General features: G+C 26.6%; 1 protein-coding gene across 2 annotated transcripts; it reads right to left on the bottom strand.

Annotated features, from left to right (window-relative positions):
- Positions 1-445: 445 nt before the first annotated feature.
- On the bottom strand, positions 446-22,498 carry LOC107437226 (uncharacterized). Of its 2 annotated transcripts, none has more exons than XM_043043735.3 (6): positions 22,223-22,485; positions 21,959-22,118; positions 15,471-15,683; positions 9,783-9,927; positions 4,548-4,739; positions 446-3,337 (listed from the first exon to the last, which is right to left on the bottom strand). In XM_043043735.3, exons 1-6 carry the CDS (start codon positions 22,417-22,419, stop codon positions 3,162-3,164), a joined length of 1,083 nt encoding a protein of 360 aa, XP_042899669.3. In that variant the 5' UTR covers positions 22,420-22,485; the 3' UTR covers positions 446-3,161. The 2 variants fall into 2 exon arrangements, with proteins under 2 accessions (XP_042899669.3, XP_042899673.3); XM_043043739.3 differs by having other exon boundaries at positions 3,021-3,337; positions 4,548-4,703; positions 22,223-22,498.
- Between the last annotated feature and the right edge of the window lie 2,940 nt (positions 22,499-25,438).

Here is a 25,438-nt window from a genome sequence, read left to right as displayed (position 1 = left end):
TTAATCTTCCAATTATTTCGCATTTCTGTTACTGAGCTGTCTTTTTTAGAAAAACATTAGTTTTGAAATTGGCAGTGAGATTAAATAGAAGTAGCAGAGTTTATTTTTTACACATATTCTTTTGAAAGCAAACACTTTTATTATACCATTACAGGTATATTTTTTTTATTTCTAATATAGGATATTTAGTATTATACAATATATTATGATATTTATTTTTATTATATTTCTTATGAGATTAATTTTTGAAAGATAAAAAAGTTTTAGTTTAAAAAATTCTAGTTACTAGTTCTCTTATATTAATAGAAATTCAGTTGTGAGTATTGTGTATTACACATTGGATATTAGAGGCAGCATAGGAAATAACTATTGATAATAATATCAAACTTCTAGGAAGGCAATTTAAAAAAAAAACTCAATAGTAACTAATCTATAAAACAACAGAAAAAAAAACAAGATTTTTATCTACAATTGTATTTTTTGCACAATGTCTTAGCATTTATATAAAAAATATTAAAAATTTTGTAATGTGTACAAACTATTAAAAAAATAAAACTATTGTATGAGAGTGAACAGAAGCATTTAAAAATAATTCAGTATTTTATAGCAATTTAAATAAAATTCATAACAGCTGATCATATTAAAAAAGAAAAAAAATTAAACAGTAATTACAATTCAAGACAAATGCAGAATTATGGAAATTTTTTTAAAAAGCTAAGAACGCTCCAAAAGCTAGGAAATGCCCCGAAACATTTCTTAAATGGTAATGATATCACATATAATCTTTTCTTCATACATTTGCACAAGTAAATTCTATATTTTGCAATGAATTCTAAACTTTGAAATGATCTTTAATTTGATGATTTCAAAAGCTGTAACACAACTTTCATAAATGGTGTTCCTTAATTGAGTATTTAATTTTAGTATGAATATTTAATAAATATGTTTTTGTCAAACAGGTGTAACGAAATTTTATTTCACAGATTAATTGGGCTTTTGACCCGGATAGAGGTAAAGATCCATTTTTGAAACAAGTTCATTAAAATATTAAAAAAAATTAAGATAGAGTAATCAAATATTTAATAATTAAATAGCTTAATTTCTTAAACGGCTTAATTAAATTGCTTAATTTCTATATAAAGAAAAGAATAAAAAATTACTTTTAAAATCGAAATAGTCACCAAATACAGTAAAAATTTACAGTACATTTTAAAATATTTTCAGAAAATTTTAAAACGCTAACGTGATTTATAATTGGCTTTGTTAACTTTACCAAAACTTTTTCTTTAAATTGGGAATTAAAGATAGATTGCTAAATTTCGCAAAACAGCACATACAAAACGTAAAAATACATAACATAACAGTTGCTCATAAAATGCCTAAAATTAACAATTAAAAAGTAAACAGGTAATATTTTTTAATCTTCTAGTTTACGGTGGGACTTTCAATGTTTTTTTTTTCTGAACAAAGGCAAGCAAATACATTAAGATGGCAGGGGACTCCAAAAGAAAAGCTGAAAAATATCTACAAAGAAAACGTGACTTTCTTTTTTTAAGTTTACTTATATACAAGTTCAGAAATTTAGGTAATTTAAAAAAAACAAAAAAAAAACATAGTTTCTGCTTGCATATATAGATAATTTTATTTTCAGAAATATGTGGTAAATGTTGATTACCAAACAAAAGGAATAATTTGAGAATATTTCATGGAATGTTGAAAAACAAACTATAACTTCATTCAAAACATTTAATCTTAAGGTAGTCAGGGTTTTTTATGACTGCTCGAAATCCTAAACTGAATTTAATAACAACTTTGAAAAGTAAATTCTTAATTGAGCAATAAAAAAACAAATAAAATAATCTCTTTGGTACATACACTGTCAGTAAAAGCTTATAAATTTTTATAAATACTCAAGTTTTATGGGAAATATTATTTAGCAATAATATTTTTCTTATAAAGAATCTTAAGAGTTATAAAAAATAAAAAAACTCATATTTCAGATGAAAATCATATTTCAGGTCTTTGACATGCAATTTAAGCTTTTGGCTATAAAAAATATATATATCTTTTCATTTTTTTCGATAGTTAATACTTTTAATATTATCTTATTGTCTATAATAATTCCTATAGTGTTTATATCTCAAGTTTTTAGGTTTTATTTATTCCAGGAGTTTTAATTTATGTAAAACAGTAAAAATTTTTATTCTTATGCACTACTTTCCAGAGCTCAAGGCATTTCATAATTTTTGGTTGGCCATATATCGGACTTGTAAGTTAACACAGACGTTATTGAAACAAACACAGATGATATTCTAGAACCTTTAAATTTGTAGCCTTATGGTATAATTTAAAAGCTTTCATTGTGTTATATTTTTTGAGAGTTTGGAATAAATGATCTTAAATTTTCTCATTTGTAGTTTTTTTTCTTCCTGAAAGTAATTGAAAGTATTGTTCCTAAAATAAATCTTATATGTAAAGAAAATATGAGAAAAATGCGAAATTAATAGTAAATAACATGTTAAAAATAATTTTGGAAAAATGTAAATTGACAGAGAGTTATTAATATCTATCTCATTGCTTATAATACATTGATATGACTCGATCAACTAAAATTTCAAAATTATATTTCATTAATTAAAAGTGGCTTCAACAAACTTGTTGTAATTAAAATTAATTGTTATTAAATTTTTGTTCTTATTTCATTCATAAAAGAAGCCTTACCTTTTGCATAAATATGAATAATTGATAGAAAATTGAATTTTGGTAGTTAAATTTAGAAAAATGTATTCTTAAAATTTATCAAAATAATTCATCTTTCATAGAATATAAATTTTAAAATAAAATACTTTTTTAAATGATTATTAACATTTTTACAACAGAACCTTTCTATCATTAATAATAAAAGTTTTAAAACACTTAAACAATCATTTCATAAAATATAAATTACAACTCTCCTGAAAAGCTAAATAATTTATTTAAAATTGACAAATGCATATTATTTGTAATATATATATATATTATATCAAAAATAAATCTTGCTTATAAATAATTATAAATGCATTGTGTATATATTAAATATATAGGAAATATATATTAAAATATAATGTGTAAAATAATTGAATTGCAAGACCAGCTTACGGTAAATATTAGAACAAAATGATTTAAGGTCTTACAGCTGTTCTATAATATCTTTTGGTACGAGCACAAACAATGGCAGAGTGAAAGTCTTGAAGGTTATATGGTGAACTAGTCAACAATTCATATGGATACTTGTGGACTGTTTTCGACAAAAATTCCATTGCTTTTTGTAGATGGTCAACTTGATAACCTTCTATACCTAAAAGGTATAACATAAGTTATAAAAAGTATAACAAAATTTTGTGCTACATAGACCATACCACGTGTCATTAAACTTACCTACTAAACATGGCAATATATCTATTGAACAGATTATTCTTTATATCATCATTAACATTTCACATTAAGTCACCATTAATGCTTGAAAATAATTTTTGAATTTAAATATTCTAAAACACAAAAATATGTAATTAAGTCCTTATTATTCAGGAATAAAATTGAAATTTTTTAATGTAGGGGTGCACAACTTTTTTAAGTGAAGGGCCACTTGCACAGCACATAGATTAACGAAGGGCCGCATGCATATTTAGTCATGTTAGCAGCAAATATGATAATTTTTATCTAAACATTAATGTTCTAATCACCAAATATTTTTATCAGTAAACTTAATAACATATTTGCAGAAAATTAAATACTTTTAATTATTTGAATTTATTTGAAACTAAAAAAACTTATACCTTTTTTTAAAAACTTTTTTCACTTTTCACAATAATTAATTTATCAAATATTTATTTATATATATACATAAATATTGGGAGGAGAGATATAACTTCTTATCAAAAAGAAGCTTACTGAATGAAAGTGGGGAGAAAAAAGTATTTTATAGAGTCGTATAAATTTTAATTAAGTATTTTAATTAAATAAAATTTATAATGTTTAAACAAAAACCAAATTGAAAGAAATTTTTATTGCGTTCAGAAGCTCCTACGGGACACACATCAACAGTTGGCGGGCCGCATGTGGCCCGCAGGCCATAGGTTGCGCACCCCTATTTCAATGCATTGGAAACGAAATCCAACAAATTCCTCGATTAAGTTAAGTTTTAAAAATCAATTGTAAACTTAATGCTACATATTTAAATTAGCAGTTTATAGAATTGCGTTATACAGAACTTCTACTGTAACATAGTTTGAGTTATCAAATTTGAAATCAAACAAACAATTAAAACCATTATGCTTAAAAATTAATTATTATTTTTATATTTCTCTGAATATGGCATATTTTCCATGAATTATATTATAATTATGGCATATTTTCCATGAATATTTTCCATTTAAACATAACAACCGAAAAACTATGAAATTTCTAGAATACAAAATTTTTTTAAAATCGTAATTAGATTAAAAGTTATCAAAAACAATAAAAAAATGAAATAAGTATTAAATTCAGTAAATTTTGATATTACTTACCTTTAATTGTAACACATTTTTTTAGAATTACATTTATGTTAATTGAAGCATGTTCAACATGAGTGGTTCCAACAAAAAGATACACTCCTCTGTGGCATAATGCATGTAAGGCATAAGGAATAACATCCCATGTACTGCACACGTTAATAATAAGATCTGCAATTCCAGATAGCTCATGATTATTATTATGATCTGAAAATGAAAAAGAAGAAAAAAAGGGATCTTAAAAAATAGTTTAGACTTAAAAGATATAACAATATTGATTGAAATAAATTTTAAGCTACCAGGAAGTAAAAAAAAAAGAAAAAAAAAACATGTCACAAAAGTTTTAACACATTAGGATTTGAAATTTAGTTAAAATTTGAAAGACATTTAAAGCAATATCCAGCATAATTGACATCCACAATTACTGCAAGAACATTAAAATAAATAAGATTTTAAAACAAAGTTGCTTTCATATAAAAAATGACTAAATAGTATCACTAAAATTAATAATAGTAATATCATTAAAATTAAATGCTACATAAAAAGTAATCTCTAAAAATTAATCCATGTACAATTATTCTTTTTAGAATATTTAAACTTTTGTATTCATGGAAGATATTATTCCTCTTCTTAATGAATAGAGCCGAAAAAGTAAAAAAAAAAATTTATTTTAATTTATTTTGAAAGTCTTATTATTCTTAGGATTTTTTTCTTTTAACAATGTTAATTTACCAAAATCATAATGCACATAATATTGCGAGAAAATAAATTATTGTTATTTTGAAGTAGAAATTGAAGTAGTTACCAGTTTATAAATACCTGATAATAAAAGATTAGAGGAAGAAGTGAGTTCATGCTTTTTAGAAGTTTAGTTTGACCTATACTAACTTACCTTCACTATACTAATTATGCTTCACTAAACTACTGACCTATACTATACTAACTTATGCTTCAAAAATAGTGGACACTCACCCAGAAAGATGAAAAAATACTAGCCATTTTTGAAAGAAAAATACTCTTAAGCCTTTAAAAAGGAAAACCAAATGATGGAATTCGGCATGCAAGTAACAAATCCCAACTGTATAAAAGCTATAAAGAACCAGATGCTAAGAAATTCAAGTACCAAAATTAAATAAAGAAAGGAATTCATCTCATCAGAATGGAAGAAAACAGAAATGCCAGAAAGGTTTTCATGGTCAAACCATATCGTGTACGACAGTGTTTCCCAAACTTATGACTTTTGTGTACCCTTGCTAAATTTTTTGCAACGCTGTGTACCACTTATAAAAAATGAATGTATTTTTTTTAAAAATATGCTTTTTCTTTCTTTCTTTTTCGGTACAAAGTTTTGTTAATAAGTTTATTTTCATCAGTGAGAAGAATATTATTTTTGCCATGATAAATTTTTTTTTTCTTCACAAAAGTTAAAAATCACAACTGGTTGTCGTCACCACTAATTGTTGAGTGTTAACTCAGCAAAAAATAGCCAATAGAAAAATACGTACTCGTAAATTTTCATGGCTAGCTTTGCTTTAAAATAAAACTTTTTGAAATGTTCGTTTGTTGCAAGATATTTCGCATAAGAACGCTTACCCCTGTTAAACTGTTCCCGTACCCGTGGGGGTACGCGTACCACAATTTGGGAAACACTGGTGTACGAGGTAGAGAAAGACTGTGGTGCACCTACTCTAAAATGGTTCAATAGTTCACCACTTGATTCCTCAAAAACATAAAAATAAAGTGATCAGGGTAATACACTGCTGACTGCAAAGAAATCATGGTTCAGACTGGAGGCTAACATTACTGTATGTAAATCAAGGCTTATGGCATAGATTCCAACATGATTTTAAGGATTAACACCACACAATGCAAACATGACAAACAAAAAAATAGATAATAAATTAAATATAATGATGGATAATAATGATGATTATAACATTAGATACATAATGATGGTATTAGCAAAAAGACATAAGAACTGAAGTTCAAGTAACAACTCTATTTAACTTTCAGATGAATGTTGATGCCCACATACCTATGTACACTACTATTATTACATCTGTTTCCAAATTCTATGCAAATTCTCAACCATGACGTACAAAGATGGGTATGACATAGAAATTGATAACCTGGCTCTCTAGTAGCTAACCGCACATTGAATCAGGCAGATATAAATAAAACTCAAATTGTAAACAAAATGCAGGAGTTTTGACTAGTAACGTCTATTAATCACAGAAATTGGTGGCTATGATTAACGGAACACTACAAGACCAAAACTATGATACATTGAATGCTTTCAACACTATCACAAAATACTTAACATTAAGAACTGGAAAAAGAGATGTCTGATGATTAAGGAATTTTCGGAGGATAATTATGAAAATGACTCACAGTAATCCTGATTCAGATTTTTTTATGCATAGATTGTTAAAATATAGATCAACAAATATAAGTAGCCATTGTGATAAACAACTTTTAATAATCAGGCATAATTTATTTCTGCCAGTTATAAATTTTTAGAAAAGAAATTTTAGTGATCAGGCTTAGACATCATGAAGAGGCATACTTTTTTCCCCTATTTCCTCTATCTTTTATGAACAAAGTCATACTTTTGGGAAATACTAAATATTATAAATACTTCTAATATGTATATCTCACAAATTTCAAGATTTGATGCTGCCATTGAAACTAAATCTGCACTAGTATTAATAATTAATAAATATAATTAAATGAAGAAAAAAGTTTTTAAAATTAAGTATACCATTACAAATTTGAAACAGAAACATTGAATGAAAATGGCCAGGTCTTAGGGGCTGACCTCAAGAATGCTATTAAGTTAGTGCAAATGACAATTATGAAATTATTTTAATTAGTTAAGCTACAAAATCAGACACAAAGACACACTTTCTCTGAAAAAACATGCTTTTTTCCCAATGGATTATGATTCGTTACACCAAAATAATAGGAACAGCCATAATCTAGGAAATATGGTCCTATTAGTTAGGTCAAGAATGCAGTCGGAAAAAAAATGCTAATTTTCAAATTTCGCCATTTTTCAAAAACTTTTTAAGAGATTTTAAACATTTTTGCAGATAATTATAAAATTTGGGTATCTAAAGACAAATTTTTTCAAATTAGGTATTATCCAGGGATGAGAGTAGGCAGAAAGTAAAAAAGAGGAAATCCAAGAATAAATATATATATATATAAACAAAAATTTGACAAAAAAAGTGCGATTTTTAAACTTGTAAACCATGTGATTATAAATCCCTATATGAGGCTTTTAAATCACGTGAATATAATTTTTAGATCAAGATGCATAATTTTAAAATCGCGCGATATTACAACCGCAAAAACGAATCACGACATTGGATTTTAAGCTCGCGTAGCTACATAGGGTTTTAAAAGCTCGTAAATACAAATCGGGATATTGGTTTTTTAAATCTCGTAAATAAGAATCGCAATGTACATTATTTAAATGGCCTGAATAAGAATCTCAACATTCAACTTTTAAATCAGGTAAATATGAAAATCGATGTTTGATAATAACATCGCGATTTTAAAAATGCAAAAATACAAAACACGATATTAGATTTTTAAATCTCGTAAATACGAGTCATAATGTACGATATTTAAAAAGGGTAAATAAGAATTGCAATGCGCAACTTTTAAATCAGGTAAATACGAAAATCGATGATTGATATTAAAATCGTGTGAATAAAAATAGAGATATTTGCAGAGTTTGGACTTGGGATTTCTGAAAGGCTTGTTTGAATTGTTTTTTGTTTACACAATAAATAAAAATTTACAAGATTAATTGAATGAGCAAATAAATATTTTCACCGCAAATCCACCTCTATTTTTATTATTTTATTTTTTTTGCTTTCACTCCAGAATACAAGAAGCAGCGACGTCTAAATTACGAAAATATGAGCTATCCCGCCGACGGATAAAAAATACGGAAAATCTTATTTTCTGTGCGTGAAATCGGAGAAAATAGCTAATATAAGTAAACATGCCGAAGGGTTAGCAGCTAGGACGTAGTTTGAATTTTCTGTTTTTCTTTGAAAATCGTAAATAAATATAATTATTTGACTTCAACGACTGAATTAAAAAAAAAAAAAAAAAAAAAAATACGGGATATTTATAAATAAATAAAATAAAAAAATAATAAAAAAAATGAAACTTTTAGAGAATCTGAGTTTTTGATTAAAAGGCTGAAATTCGAGAGACAAAAGCGAAAAAAAATTCATCCCTGTATAAAGGTCAACCAGTTTTATCCGAAGGAAATGATTTTTAGAGAAACTTCAGAGGGAGGAATGAGGACTTAAATAATTTCACTCCGCGGAAAATTAAATTCCTCATTAAATATTTTAACTTGTGCAAAAAAAAATTTCAGGGGAAATTAGCGGGAAAAATGGAAAAATCTGAGAAAAAGCGGAAATCCGCGAATCCGCAGAAGAATCTCATCCCTGATTATCAAAAATATATTTTCAGAATATTTTTAAAAAAAAAGTTTCATAAACTATTTATTCAAAACTTTAGTTTAGGGCGCACAAAAGCTTTTATATGGTATGTGATATCAACCATCATAGCAATTGTGATAGAACCGAAATAACAAAACAAATAAATAGATATTTAAGTAATGCTAAATAAAAAAAATGGACCTTTTTTATTTATTGAGAACCGAGTGTGTGATCAGGAAGCTATATCATCCCAATAAGCTCTATCATTCAATTGCAGCTACATTTAAAGAAAAATTTGAATTGATAATAAAAGTAAACAATTTAATAGCAAAGAATTTTCTTTTTATTTGAGTAAGTTATTGCTGCAATTAACATTATTTACAAAACAAAACTATAAAATTGAAATGCTGACATTTGGTGACTTTCCCAAACTAGGAAGTGGAGAGGAATTGTATTGTAAAAAAAGAGGCATGCTCCAAATATAAAATGTTCCACAACATATATTATGGTTTTGTGCTCTTTCTGCTTTAATGGCAAGGGTGTAAAGTCAAATAAAATGCTGGTTATAATAAATTTTTTGTTGAAGTTTTCAACTTAACATATTAACACTGATTTTTTTAATCAATTTTTTTTATCATAGTTATGATTAAGTGCTTATTTTTATCAGGAATAATACCAATGATAACTGAAATATTATATTGTTGATCAATTTATTGACCAATTTAAAATAAATATACAAAATTTAAGAAATACATTTTTATGAACAATTAAATACTTTTTTTACCATAATCTCGCTCAACTAAAACTGGAATACCACCGAATCTTGGAACTAATCTTAGGCGTTCTCGGCTCACATCATGGCAAAAGACTTTAATAAAACCGGCTTCATGAAGCAGAGCACATCCATAAAGCCCCATTAAATTAGCACCCTAGAAATTTATTTAAAACATCAATCAACACATAAAAATATATATACATTTTTAGTAGAAAATGTAGTTATTTGATTATTTAATTAAATCAAGGATAGAAAAAAAACTCCAACAGCAATACAGAATGCTCTCTGATTTCTAACCATTGCTGCAGTTTCAGAGGATACAAACACATTTAGGAAATGCATAGTTATTTAAAAATATGTTTATATCAAATAAATGCTTATCAATAAAATGAAAATTAAATCATCCTGAGTTAATATCTTCCATAGAAGATATTCTATATATTTCTCAAATTATTATTAGCAGTCGTTGTTGCCCTTAAATAGTTTTACTCTCGGAAAAAAAATCGTGGATAATATAGATTGTGGCCACGAATTCAAATGAATAGTGTAAGTAATAATTCAAAAGTTGAAAGAAATATAAAATTTAAAAAAGAATAATACAATTCATAAAATGATTATAGATCTTGATGATATCTATCGAGATGATAGATCTAGCCCAAAAATAAAAAATAGTTTATATAGATGAACAAGAAAAATAATGAGCAGTATTTAGATAAGAAGATAACGAATGGCATTTAAATTTTTTTTTATCCATAGAATAAAACTAACAATAAAATTAAAAAAAATTTCATTATTTTATGTATATTAAAAATTATGCTGAAATAAATACTATGCAATCAATACAAATTTTGATCTGAGGTAACTTTTAAACTGCACAGTAATCTGCATCAAATAGCTTTGCAAATCTAAAATCAGTTAGGAAAATGAAACTTAACATATTATTTTTAAACTTGTCCTAAAAGAATGATTCAAATTTAATAACTCAATAGAATCTTTTCTTCTATCAATAAAAAAATTGTTTTAAAAATAGCAAAGCAAATTGAAAACAAACTCTAGTTAATAAGGTTATAAATCTACCACCGGAGTGCAAAACAGACGGTCAAAAAATAATGAAGAATACTTTTTTTGACTTGTTGTCAATGTTTCCAAATCGTGGTTTCGGTACTGGGTGTTTCGCGTTAAGTCAGTGTCAACAGTGAATAAGTGTATCAAATATGACAATATTGAGATCATTAATCACACCCACTCACATTGAATATGAAAATATTGCGAACATTATTGATAAAATTGCATATCAAAAAAATTATATCATGAATGCAATGCAGATAAAAGATCTAAACCAGGGTAACTTCCTTTCTTAAAAACAATATTGTTTCATCTGGGTAATGCTTTGCACATTTTTTAATAAGCAAATTTAAACTAAAACAATAAAAAAAACTAAACCATTAAACAAAATGAAATAAATAACCTAACAATTAACAGTAACAAACATACAAATTAAAACATGGATTTAAAAATATTTAATAATGCCTTTTAAGAACTTTACAAAGCTAAAATTATTTTACCTGATAAAATTCAAATATACCATTTTCGAAAAGGTCAATTCTAGGGATTATGTTAATTTAATTTCAAAGAAACAAAAGTACCAACAACATTCCATGTACTATCTAATTACTTTAAATATATATATATAAAAAAATTTAAATTACTAAAAAAAAATATTTCTAACTTTAAACGAAAATAATATTAACCTCAAAATTTTTTGAACTGAAATCATTTTTAAAATTAGGTATTACTAAAATTTTTAATACGTATTAGGCTTAAACACCGAACCAATTTTGCTGAATAAATTTTTTGCTTCAAAATAAAGGATAAAATTTTAATATAACACATAGGTAAAGAATAAATATATTATAAAATAAAAATTTGTAAGTTTTACTTTATTAATTTCAAAATGAAATCAGAATAAAATACAAATAAAATTTTAAAAAAATATATTTTAAATCTTAAACAGAAAAAATTATAAAATTAATAAATTTTTGAACAAGAACAAGAAAAGAAAATTCTTTATTGTTTTCAATATTTCCTGTTCGCATAATGAACATAATTAATTATTTATGTCATATATCAGGATGTGTAGTTTTTGATTCTCATGAATATGAATTGCAATTTATGATTTTTAAATCACATCCCAAAGTACAATGCTTTATTTTGTGCAAATACGTATTGTGATGTTTGATACTTAAATCATGCGAATATAAATCCCGTCATACGATTTTTCAGTCAACTTAATACAAATCCCAATGTGTGATTTTTCTAAATCGGATAAAGAGGGATAGCACTGTGTGCTTTTAAAATCGAACTAATATGGAATATGATGTGTAATTTTTTAAATTGCAAGAGTATGGTACCCGAGTAGTAACTTTTAAATCGCACAAATATTGATCACGATTTGAAATTTTTAAATCATGAAAATACAAATTACTTTAAATTAAACGAATAATAATATAACTGTGTGATTTTTTTAATCACTGATTTTCAAATTTTACAAATACGTATTACGACATGTGATTTTTAAATTACATGAATGTGGAATGTGATGAGGGATTTCTAAACTGCACAAATATGGATCATGCAGTCTGATTTTTAAATCGCATGAATACAGATTATGATGTAATTTTTAAAATTGCAAGAATATGGATCACAACATGCTATTTTTAAATTGTGCAACAGGATTAAGGACTCCAATATTAACAAACCATGATGAACTGGAAGTTTCCATAATTCTTTAGCATTTATCACTAAAAATCATGACTTTCTATGAAAAATTTCGATCATAGTTAAAATGCATGACTTTCGATGATTCTCAATGACATTCCAGGAGCATGGACACATTGTAAATACGATATTATTGAGAGTGTTGATAAATCTTATTTGGATAAGGAAAATATAGAAGTCAATGTAAAAATAATACAGGGTGTGTAGCCAAATCTATCAAGAAAAAATAAGAGCCTTTTAAGTGCTTTTTAAGCACTCAAAAATATTTTTAAGCACTATATACATTAACAAAATGCAAAATAATTTACAAAGACTTTACATGATCATGATAAAATAACTAGATTTTGACAAAGAACTCTTTTCATGATTATATTAGTCATTATAAAATGATCAAGAGATTTTTCGTTTTAATATCAGAGGGTGGAAAAATGAAGCCTGAAATCGAAAATATCTTGCAAAATGCAGCAGAGTTGCACACGAGAGTACAATAATCTCACCAAACCCAGCTCAGTAGACGCACATGCTGACTCGCAAGTATTCCATCAAACATGTAAAATGATTGGAGCTTTCATACGTTATAGACCGATTGTACGCTGAAATAGATAGTTGAATGAATTGTGAAAACGTTGAATAGAACAATGTGAAAAGCATGATTTTGCATAATACGCAGGGTTCGTGATTTTTTTTTGATTTTTTAAAAAAAAATCAAAAGAATCAGATTTTTTTGATTTAAATCGGATTTTTTTTATTTAAATCAGATTTTTTTGATTTTTATTCAAATACACTGTAAGAACTTTAATTTATGATTAAAAAAAATTATAAATGTTTAATCAAATTAACTTAATATTAAAACTATATTGCAACAATATTTTAGAAGCTCTAACTAAAATAATTTTTCATTATAATACATGGCTTTGAATGCATAGCAACTGTTTTGAAAGAAATGCATGATTAAAATTTAAAGACTAGATTAAATAGAGAATTTAAAGAATACTTCAGAGGTCTGTCTGGGTTTTTCTGAGAGGTACCTATTTTGCGAAAATTAAAAATTATATTAAAAAATCAACACAAATATAGTAAAAATATGGATTTATCGTTTCTTACGAGACAAAAAAATAAAATTTTAAGAAAAAGTATTATGTGTGATTATTCTATCATTTTTCCTAAAGTTGAATTTGTAAAGGTACCGTTAAACGGTTGTAAATTTGGCTTAGATAGGCCCCTGCACTTTAACTATTAAAACAAAGTTTCAGTTAGCAAACCATAACTTTAATTTAAAATTGTGATTTCCTTTTTTTCCTCTTGATTTTTAAAATGACAAAATAAATGTAGCAGACTGTGTTTATAAATGTAGTCATTCATCAAATAATAAATAAATATTTAATCTATATATTTTTATATTAAAATATTCATTTTTAATTCTATATCAAAATGGATAAGTTAAGCTTTAAAAAAAAGTTAGAAAATCTATCTACTCATTGGAATTTTTTTTCACAAAATTTCATTACAGAAAATCTGATAATGTCAAAGATACTGTAAACAAATTATGAGAAAAAAATACCAGTTAATAACCCTACTGCATCAAATAGACTTTGAAAGAGTTTGAAAGGGAAGAATGACACTATATTTGGAAAAATACATTTGAATTCATCAGCCCTCTTTTTTTTTTCCTTCTGTTTTTGGCATATTAGGGTAATTTCTTTTTAACATAACCTCAAGCTTCAGAAATACACATTTTCCACCAATAAAATATGATGTAGATTTTAATTCACGCTTTTTCATTCAAAAGGTAGAATTTTAATTAACATTATTTGTATTATTTTTTGAAAAATATTCATGTTTATTAATTACTTTCTACAGCTATGCAAGTCTATATTAAGACAGCATTAAATGTTTACTTTAATCTGTACTTTCAATCTCAAGAATCAAAATATTTTTAAAAATGTAATTTCAAATATGTTGGAATTTAACACACACCAAAAAAGTAATTTCATTAACTAAAATTAATTAATGCAGCAATTTATTTAAATTAAATTTTAATACTAAGAAAAGAAAATAATAAAAGTAACAAAAATTTAAAACACTGTTTTTTGACTTTTAAAATCAATATATATAGCTAAAAAAAATTTTTTGATTTAAATCAATGTTTTTTTTAAAAAAATCATTTGATTTAAATCATGATTTAAATCGTGATTTAAATCAAGCTGATTTAAATCAACAAACCCTGATAATACGTGGCGAAAATTGACACGGTAAAGAAAAAAAAATCTATCTTTGAAAAGGGAAAATCAAGCACTTTTTAAAAACATCCAATGAAAAAAGCACCTTTAAAGGCTTTTAAAAATTGGAAATCGAAAATAAGCACCTTTAAAAAACGCTACGTACCATGTAATAAAAATTATTTATGTTAGAAAAACATGTAGATTTATTGTTAAATATGAATATTTTTCTACTATTTATATATTATGGGATCTTCAAATTTGACACTTATTTGTTATAAGGATTGGATCTTCGTGTAGGCAACAACTTTGAAGGAACGTCGCCAACCTATGGTCCCTATAATCGATAAGTGCCCAATAAAATCTTAATACACATTGATAAACAGTTATTTAAACCTACTAGACCTTCAGAGGTGAAAATCTGGGGAGCTAAGTAAAAATATTTAAATCAAATACAAGATTTATTAAATGTAGTTTTTTTTAGCAAAAGAACACAAAGTGGCTATACTATTACAAACAACATTACACTAATACACATGCAATGTAATACAAAGGTAATCAATAAAGTCTGACACAAAGATAAAAAATATGTGAAAATGCCTCAGTTTCACATATTTACAATAAAAATACAGGCTTCAAGAAGGAACAAATTAAATAAGTAAAATATTACATTCTTAAAAAGAATAATAATATTACTAACTTGAATAATGGCAACAGATTGTTTAAGCTTAGTTGTAGATGAGGCAAAGCTTATTGCATGAACCATTGTTGATAAAGCACAATTAGCAGGACTAGCAATTATATCAGAGACATTTAAAGGGACTGGAACAACTTCTGTCCTTGCTCTGAGAACCATGTGAGTAGCAAAACAACCATTTAATCCAGTTCCATCATTTAAACTTAATGTTCCATACTAAAAAATATATGAAATATTATTTTACTAAAATATTATATTATTTTATAAAATATTATATTAATAAAACAGATGAAATTAATTTTATTTTAAAATGTTAAAGAGCAATAGAAAAAAATTATATGTCAATTTATAGATGGTAGAACAGAAAAAAATTTTGTTCCAAAATTATTATGTTCCATTCATTCTAGCGCATAAATCAACATTTCATACTCCTAAAATTGTACAAAAATCAAGGATCGACTTATACACCGGCAATAAATTCGGAGAATTGTTGATAAGGAAATATTGATGCATTATAAATAATGAGATAGATATTAATAATTCTATATCAATTTACCCCTTTCAAGAACTATTGTTAATTTGTTATATACTATTAATTTTGCCTTTTTTCTCATCATATTTTCTTCACATTTTAAGATTTATTTTAGGAACAATAATTTCAGAAAAAAAAATACCAGGATAGGTAAAGTTAAGACACTTTATTCAAGAGTATTTCAAAAAATAAAATCTAACATACTTTTAAAATATATGATAAAGCTACAAAATTTAATGATTCTAGAAATCTGTGCCGGATTCGATAATATTAGTAGTATTATCACTATACGGATCCCATTCTACACTGGATTCTACTTCATACTCAACTACTGAGTCCCACAAAAAATCATCATCACTCCCCAGGATTCAAAGAATTCGCAATTCCACACATTAAAGATTTTAGAATAATTTGGAACATGTCTAGCATCATTTGTGTGACACGTTATAACGGGAAATATTTTTAACTTATAAAACTTTGTATGCCAAATAATTTTGATATTTTTTAATTTTAGAAAAATTTGGTTTTTTAGCAGTTAACTTATGCACCTGACATACCAGAAATTTGCTATCTCGTAATCAAAAATAAGAGGTCGACTTATGCACAAGGATATACTGTATTATGACGCAGTATAGGCAATAAAAAATATAAACTGATCAGGGGTCTGTTTAGAAGAAATTTGGGTCCATTAACGGACCCTTCACAAAATATCTTTTCATTAAAACGGACCCTTCACAAAATATCTTATCATAAAAACGGACCCTTCACAAAATTATTTATCTTTTAATCGGACCTTTCACAAATTTGTTTATCTTTATTATTGGTTTGTTAATCGAATAAACCCTTCCCGGGGGGGGGGGGGGTTCAAGACAAGGAAGTTCAAGACAAAATAAGTTTCCCTAAGTCTAAATTCCAAATGTAGTATTCTAAGAAAATATTTCTACTTTTACAAACATAGTGTGCACATTCTTATTAATTTTAAATCATAATTTTTTTTCTTGTAAATAAATAACTGATCAATTTATATTTATTCATAAAATTAATAGAATATTATGCAAATAAAAATAAATTTCTGGCAATTTTTTAAATAAAATATTATAAATTTAAGAATTGTTTAAGTTTACTTAATGCGTAACACATTAAAAGTGATACATTACTAAGTATTGTTACTTAAAATTAGTCAATTGAAATTATCAGGGATGAGAGTAGTCAGAAAGTAAAAAAGAGGAAATCCAAGATATATATGCAAGATATATAGATATATATGTCTAAACAAAAATTTGACAGAAAAACTGCGATTTTTAAACTTGTAAACAACGTGATTATAAATCCCGATATGAGGCTTTTAAATCACGTAAATATGAAACTCTACATCGAATTTAAAAAATGCGAAAAAAAAAACAAATCATGATGCGTAATTTTTAGATCACGATACATACTTTTTAAATCGCGTGATATTACAGCCGCAAAAACGAATCACGATTGGATTTCAAGCTCGCGTGAATACGAATTGCTACATGGGGTTTTAAAAGCTCGTAAATAAAAACCGCGATGTTGACTTTTTAAATCTCGTAAATAAGAATCGCAATGTACAGTATTTAAATCGCCTGAATTAGAATCGCATCGTTGAACTGTTAAATCAGGCAAATACGAAAATCTATGTTTGATAATAAAATCACGATTTTAAGCATGCATAAATACAAAACACGATATTGGATTTTTAAATCTCGTAAATAAGAATCATAATGTACGGTATTTAAATAGCGTAAATTAGAATCGCAATGCGCAACTTTTAAATCCAGTAAATGCGAAAATCGATGATTGATATTAAAATTACGTGAATAAAAATCGAGATATTTGCAGAGTCTGTATTTGGGATTTCTAAAAGGCTTGTTTGTATTGTTTTTGTTTAGACAAAATAAATAAAAATTTACAAGATTAACTAAATGAGCAAATAAATATTTTCACCGCAAATCTACCTCTATTTTTTTCCTCTCTTTTTTTTGTTTGTTTTCACGCCAGAATACAAGAAGCAGCGACGTCTGAATTACGAAAACACGAGCTATCCCGCCGACGGATAAAAAATACGGAAAATCTTATTTTCTCTGCGTGAAATCGGAGAAAATAGCTAATATAAGTAAAAATGCGGAAGGGCTAGCAGCTAGGACGTAGTTTGAATTTTCTGTTTATCTTTGAAAATCGTAAACAAATATAACTATTTTACTTCAACGACTGAATTTTTTTAAAAAAGCGGGATATTTATATATATATATATATATGTAATACAAAAATTAAATACTTTTGTATTAATAAAAGCATTAAAACTTCATTCGTTTTCATAAAATATCTTTAGTAAAGGATAAGGGTAGAAGTTCTATTTTGGGACTTCAAGGCTAAAAACATGCCAATGAATAATAATTAGATTTATACTTCAAAAGAGAAGTTATTTTAAGATCTTTCACTTCCATATATGGAAAGATTAAACGATTTGCTATGAGTAATAAATAAATTGATGAGGCGTAAGAATACACAGGAAAAGGCAATATGACTAGCCTCTTTACAACTAAAAATCATCCTATAAAATGCAGGAGCAATGTTTTTGCGTGACTTTTTTGGTGTATAATGTTTACCAACTAAACTTTGTCAGATCTGACGGTAACTCTGTCTCTCCCTCTCCGTCTGGAGAGGGATGAAAATGCTATTTCACCATCGTTTAGCTAAATAAAAGATTATGCCGAAACTGGACTCGTTAATCATGATGCTCTGACTCTTAAATTACTAAAAAATAACGGTGTGGTTCCACCGTTATTTCATATATATATAAAAAAACGAAACTTTTAGAGAATCGGAGTTTTTGATAAAAAGGCTGAAATTCGAGAGACAAAAAAAATCTCATCCCTGTATAAAGGCCAACCAGTTTTATCCCAAGGAAATGATTTTTAGAGAAACTTCAGAGGGAAGAATAAGGACTTCAATAATTTTGCTCCGTGGAAAATTAAATTCCTCATAAAATATTTTAACTTGTGCAAAAAAAATAATTTCAGCGGAAATTAGCGGTAAAAATGGAAAAATCTGGAAAAAAAGCGGAAATCCGCAAATCCGCGGAAGAATCTCATCCCTGAATTATTAAAAATGTGAGTGATTTTGTTTCCATTATTCGTCCGAAATGAATATTCTCCGTTGAGCAGTATAGGCTAAATATCAAATATTTGTATGTTGCATCTCTAATTTAGTAGCAGCAACTGTTGAGCAGAATCTTGTATCCATTTACAATTTAAAAACTTCTTGAAGAGGTTTTTTTTTTTTTGCAATAATAGAACCCTATTTGCACAAATTCACAAAAGCAGGACCCTGGTTGAAAGAATGTGATTTAACGCTTATTTTATATTCACAAATTATGAATAGTTTTTTCACAACTTTACAAAAACAGGACCTTTCACAAAATGTCTGGACAGACCCCTGCTGATATGATATACTCAAAAATGAATGACTGCACAAAATAATTTGTGACATTTTTAGACAATCTAATAAAATAATAAGAGCTGCCATGGCTATGTGGTTAAAGCACTGAGCTATCATAAATGAAACACTAGGATTCAAAAACAAGCGCAACTACAGATAAAAGTGACCAAATGGGATGTAAAGGCAGTCTGTTCCTCCTATTGCGATTAGCATTCAGTCATTCACAAATTGTAGAATCTTAAGTGCAATAATCCTAATCCCCCACAAGCTGTAGTTGAGAATGTTTCACTTTACTAATATAATATAAAATCAATACTCCTTTTTTTTTAAAAAAAAATATATATATATATATAAGTATTTGCTTTTTAAAAAGATGACATTGTTTCTAAACTCATTCTAAATGTATTTATTAAAAAATAAAATTGCATAATAAAACTGTAATAAATCTGTTTTAAGCATGGTTAATTGAAAATAAACCAAATGATTCCATTTGCAAGCATGTTGAAAAGTTGAATCAGCAAAAATTTTGTTTTTAAAAAATTAAAACATAAAAGTTTTTTGGAATAAAAGTTCTTTAACATAATACTATAATAAATATTTTTAGACCACATAACTTTTTCAAAACAAAATTCATATTATATCACAAAAATACAAACAATAACATTAGTACTTTTAACACATTAGGAACCGCTTTGACAAATGACATATTTTAGAATTATTGCATTTAATAATGAACATGTAAACCAGAAAGAAAGATTTTGAACAAAAAAAAAGAAAAAATCATTAGTTTTCTTTTTATTTGCTCATTTCCCAGACTTCCTGCCAAAGCTCTCATATTAGGACACACGAACAAGGGCGTCGTTATAAACTACTTATAATAACTTTTTGGAATCAGTTTTTAACAGGTTGAAGATTACTTATTTCTAAAGATTAACCACAATTACAGTGATAATTATTTTTAAGAATTTTGTTCAAATAAGTGAATGGAAAAAAAAAGTCACATTTTTTCTCATTCAGTCTATTTTCATAATAAAATTTGAATACTAATTAAATATTTTTAAATCTCATGAAAATTAATGAAATATTTTTATGGCTTTTATTTATTGATACATTAATAGAATTTATTTTAATCTATGAAAGGGAAGAAAGAAAAAATTAAGAGTAGCTGTGCCCATAATGGAAGCTTCGGCACCTAATGGGTTAACTGTTTATAAAAAATTATAGACACATTATTTTGAGATGTCAATTTTTATGATTATAAGAAAATATTCGAAGATATTTTTTGATATGACAGCATGTGGTTAAAGCTTAACCAAGTGTTTTGAGATCTATGTACTATTTTTCAATTTATTATGTAGACTGTCTTAATTTTTATCAAATAAATCTGTCACATATCCAAAATTTGCTAACCTTGAAAATTACCTAAGAGTTTAAATTAACTTATGATCAAAATAGAATTGTATTTCAATTTACATTATTTGTCTACATTTCTATAGTTTAAAATTGCCACTTGTCCAAAACTTACAAACCATGACACAGTCTTTAATATAAAGTGCTCAACTGACTGTTTTAAGAGCTAGAATAATGTTTTCAATTTATATAATTTGCCAGCTTTCTTGCCATATTTTAAAAAATAGTTCAACAAAATTATAAAGCCAGTAACTTGATCAGTTTATGCAAACATAAAAAATCTTTATGACGTGGAACTCTACAATTTTTTATTACAAGTATATCAACAAACTATTACTAATGTTTTTCATTTCTAGTTTCTTGTGGACACATGCCTAGATGTTGCAAAGACTTGGCGTACTGCAGATCCCGATAATAAATAAATCTTCCCACAAGTATTCTTAGGTTTTTAAATGTAATTGAAATGAATTACTTCAGTTATTTAAATTTGCAGCTTACTTAACAATTTTGAACTGACAGTATTAAACGCTTCTACTTAATAAACAGCAATTAATAACTTCACTGTGATTGTAATATACTAGGTATGCAACAGCAATTGGCAACTTCACCATGATTGTAATACACTATGCAACAGTAACTAACAATTTCACCGTGATTGTAATATACCTACTATGCAACAGCAATTAACAACTTCACTGTGATTGTAATATACTATGCAACACCAATTAACTACTTCAAAGTGATTGCAATATACTATGCAACAGCAATTAACAACTTCATCGTGATTGTAATATACCATGAAACAGCAATTAACAACTTCACCGTGATTGTAATATACTAGGTATGCAACAGCAATTAACAACTTCACCGTGATTGCAATATACTTACTATGCAACAGCAATTAACAACTTCAAAGTGATTGTTATATACTATGCAATAGCAACTAACATAGTGGATATAGTATTATACAATGAAAATTCTCAAAGATATAAACATAGGATGCAATAACATACTAAGTTGCTCAATACCATGCACAGGAAATAACAATATAGCTGAAGTAACAAACTTAGTAAAATATTAAATATACCTTTGTTGCACATGAACAACATTCTTGCATTTCTGACTTGCACATTACACATGACTGACAGCTATTGTACATAGTAAATGCAACTCTATCACCAACTCGAACATCATCACGGTTTCTTTTCGAAAAAATTACCTCTCCAACACCTTCATGACCTAAAACACTAAAAATTTGTCTAATAAATTTATCTGAAAAGAAGCAGAAGGAATTAATATACAAAGTATATCGTAAATAAATTTATTAGAACATTTTGAACAATTTATTTACCAAGGTGCTTTAACTTCTCTTCTACCATCTATACTATGAATATCAGAAGAACATATTGTAGATATTAAAATTTTTACCAATATTTCACCTTCTTTAAGTTGGTCTTTCTTTGGTGAAATAAATGTTTCAACAACGTAGCTTGGTTGTTTATGAGAACCAAAAAATACAACACGGACACCTGTTGCGCCAGCCGCCATTGATGTTTGTTTATGGTTTTCAAAGATTCGCACGCAGTTAAAGTTAAAATCTGTTCCTACCAGAATTTCATTCGAATCCGAAACTAACTAGAAATGAAACGAAAAATTATTCAAGAATTTGAAAATTAGATTGAAAAATAACGTAATGTTAATAATATTGTTTAGGAAATAATAATCATCTAAGGATTAAGAATTTAGTTGAATGTTGATGATTTATTTTCCCTCGAAGAAAGCGCTCAACGTCAAACAAAGATTCTTTTTATTCGTTAATCAGCTGAAGTGTTTTGTTTTTTTGTTAATTTATTGAAATATGATAGAGCTAAAATAGTCAAAATAAACATCTTGTATCATTCGTTTTCCTCATTAGATATAAAATGGAAAAACAAGTTGCATGTTTGAACGATGAAGTTAAATTTATAATTATTTTCCTTGTTGAGAAAAAGAAGATAGTATTTAGTTAAAGCTAATGTAATCGAAAATTAAAACATCTATCAAATCTCATTATAATTTTATATGAGATTTTCCTTTAGTAGATGATTTTTAAGGTTCTTTCTTCATTTACTTTTTTTCCTTTCTTTATATATATATATATATATATATATATATATATATATATATATATATATATATATATATATATATATATATATATATATATATATATATATATATATATATATATATATATATATATATATATATATATATATATTTCTGCGGAAATTGGAACATGTTTTCAATAAAGAATATAAAATAAAAAAAAAGAAAGAATAAAAACAGAAAAGAAAAAGGTTAGAAAATGTTAAATGTTATTTTTAAATGTTGTCAAAATTACAAATTAGCTTCGTATTTAAAGTTGCAAATCTGAACCTGTTATATGGTTCATTACGCAATAAAGTAGAAATTATATGGTTCCCCATATTGTTTTAGAAAGAAAACTTTTTGTTAAAAATAAAATGTCATATTTTTGAAGATCAAATATTGTGTGTTATGAATTAGCAAATTATGTCAAGCAGATGTATTATATAGGTGTAGACGAGGGTATTTTGCTTCATTGGGACATTACCATGGCAGCAATTTTTTTCATATATGAAATATATATATATATATATATATATATATATATATATATATATATATATATATATATATATATATATATATATATATATATATATATATATATATATATATATATATATATATATATATATATATAGATAGATAGATAGATAGATAGATAGATAGATAGATAGATAGATAGATAGATAGATAGATAGATAGATAGATAGATGAGGAAAAATGGGACACGAAATTGTAATGATGGAAGGGAGAGTTTGAGGTAAAAAGTTTTAGAAACACTCATCTAAATTTTAAATAACCTTTTTCTGTTAGTTCATCTATTATTTCAAAGAAATCAGACGAAACGTAAAGACATTGATAAAATTTTAATTAATCAATCACTAATTTTTTATTTATATTTTATGTCTGTTTTACTGTCTTTTATAATTTATTTTCAAAAATTCTAGGCAAAAATTCGCAATACGAAATAATGCACAATTTTCTGCAAATGTTATATAGAATGGTTTTATGCAGCAGTAAGAAAATAAAGATGCTTGTAAAGTCAAATTCCTGAACAACTATTTTTACTCTGAAAACTACTTTTGCTTTTTCTTTTGTGAAAATACGTCATTTTTAACGTTTTGTTCCCTTTAAATTAATAACCCAAAAAAGTAACTGAATTAATAAATAACGAATAAAATATAAATAAATAACGAATGAAATATAAATCAATAACGAATGAAATATAAATCAATAACGAATGAAATATAAATAAAAATTGTTTCAGGCAATTTTTAGGAAATGGGGATCAACTAAAAAGTGATACTCTTAACACCTATTTTCACCACTGATAATTTAATTAATTTTGATCTTACGGAAATATGGATATTGTGATTTTTGTAGGAATTATACCAACTCTATTTGTTGCGTTTAATATTTCTGTTAACCCCTATGGTATTAGGTTCGTACTGTGATGAAGATGTGATCATCAATAACCATAACAGTTGAAAAAAGTACTAATTTTATTTGAGCATAAATTTTAAAAAATATGCCAAATTGGTCCTCCGCTTCATCTTCTAAGGAAGGCAAAAATAGCGAGATATTTATCTATTTTACCATAACACAGAAAATTTTTTTTCCTAATTTGAAGTAAAATGTTTGGAGATTGCATAAAATTAACCTTGAAAATCGGCATGTGCTAATGATGCCGAATGGTAATACATTAATTATCAGTGTTTGGGATTGGCGATCAATTAGTAATTTTAAAGAGAATTATCAAACAAAAATGTCAATCCTTTGGAACATAATTTTTGCTAAACATATTTTTCACACGTTCTCATTATTTGGTATTATTTATGTCAAAATAAATGAAAGATATTATATTTAGCATTTTTATAATTTATGGCTATGAAATACAGCATGAAACACTGGTGTCTTTTTCTGCGGTAAAGGTTAATTCTTCCAAACCTGAGTCACTTCCATACAATAACTTTTCACTTTCACCGAAGAGCCATTACATTATGACCACCCTGCTAATAACATGTAGGACCACCTTTAGCCCTCAAAACTGCTAGCACCCGCCATGGCATTGATTCCACAAGGTGCTGATAGGTAGTCTTAGGTATCTGGTACCAAGCGCTCACCAACTGGTCCTGCAATTCCCTCACATTGCGAGGGGGTAGCATGGCAGCACGAATTTGGTTTTCCAAGTAGGACCACAAATGCTCTATTGGATTCAGGTCAGGTGAATTTGGGGGCCAAGACATGACTTGAAAGTCACTGGAATGTTCCTCGAACCAATCCACGACGATTCGACCCTTATGACATGGTGCATTATACTGTTGGTAAACACCATCCCCCGCAGGAAAAACTGTTGCCATGAATGGGTGAACCTGGTCTGCAACTATGTTCAAGTAGCTTACAGACGTGAGGGATTGTTCGATGGAGGGTGGTCGTA

Source organism: Parasteatoda tepidariorum, chromosome 10 (assembly GCF_982258835.1).
Source record: "Parasteatoda tepidariorum strain Cologne lab strain chromosome 10, Ptep-v5.0, whole genome shotgun sequence".
Lineage (NCBI taxonomy): Eukaryota > Metazoa > Arthropoda > Arachnida > Araneae > Theridiidae > Parasteatoda > Parasteatoda tepidariorum.
Note: the sequence above shows the minus strand (reverse complement) of the source record. Positions and strands in the feature narration are given on the sequence as shown.

Bases quoted from the DNA above. Each gene is read 5' to 3' on its own strand.
- LOC107437226 (XM_043043735.3), bottom strand. From the start codon at position 22,419: ATGGCGGCTGGCGCAACAGGTGTCCGTGTTGTATTTTTTGGTTCTCAT. The intron at 9,928-15,470 runs GTTAGTAATATT...ATAAATTTCTAG, and splicing joins AATCTGTTGCCATTATTCAA to GGTGCTAATTTAATGGGGCT. The intron at 3,338-4,547 runs GTAAGTAATATC...TATACCTTTTAG, and splicing joins AAAATGTGTTACAATTAAAG to GTATAGAAGGTTATCAAGTT.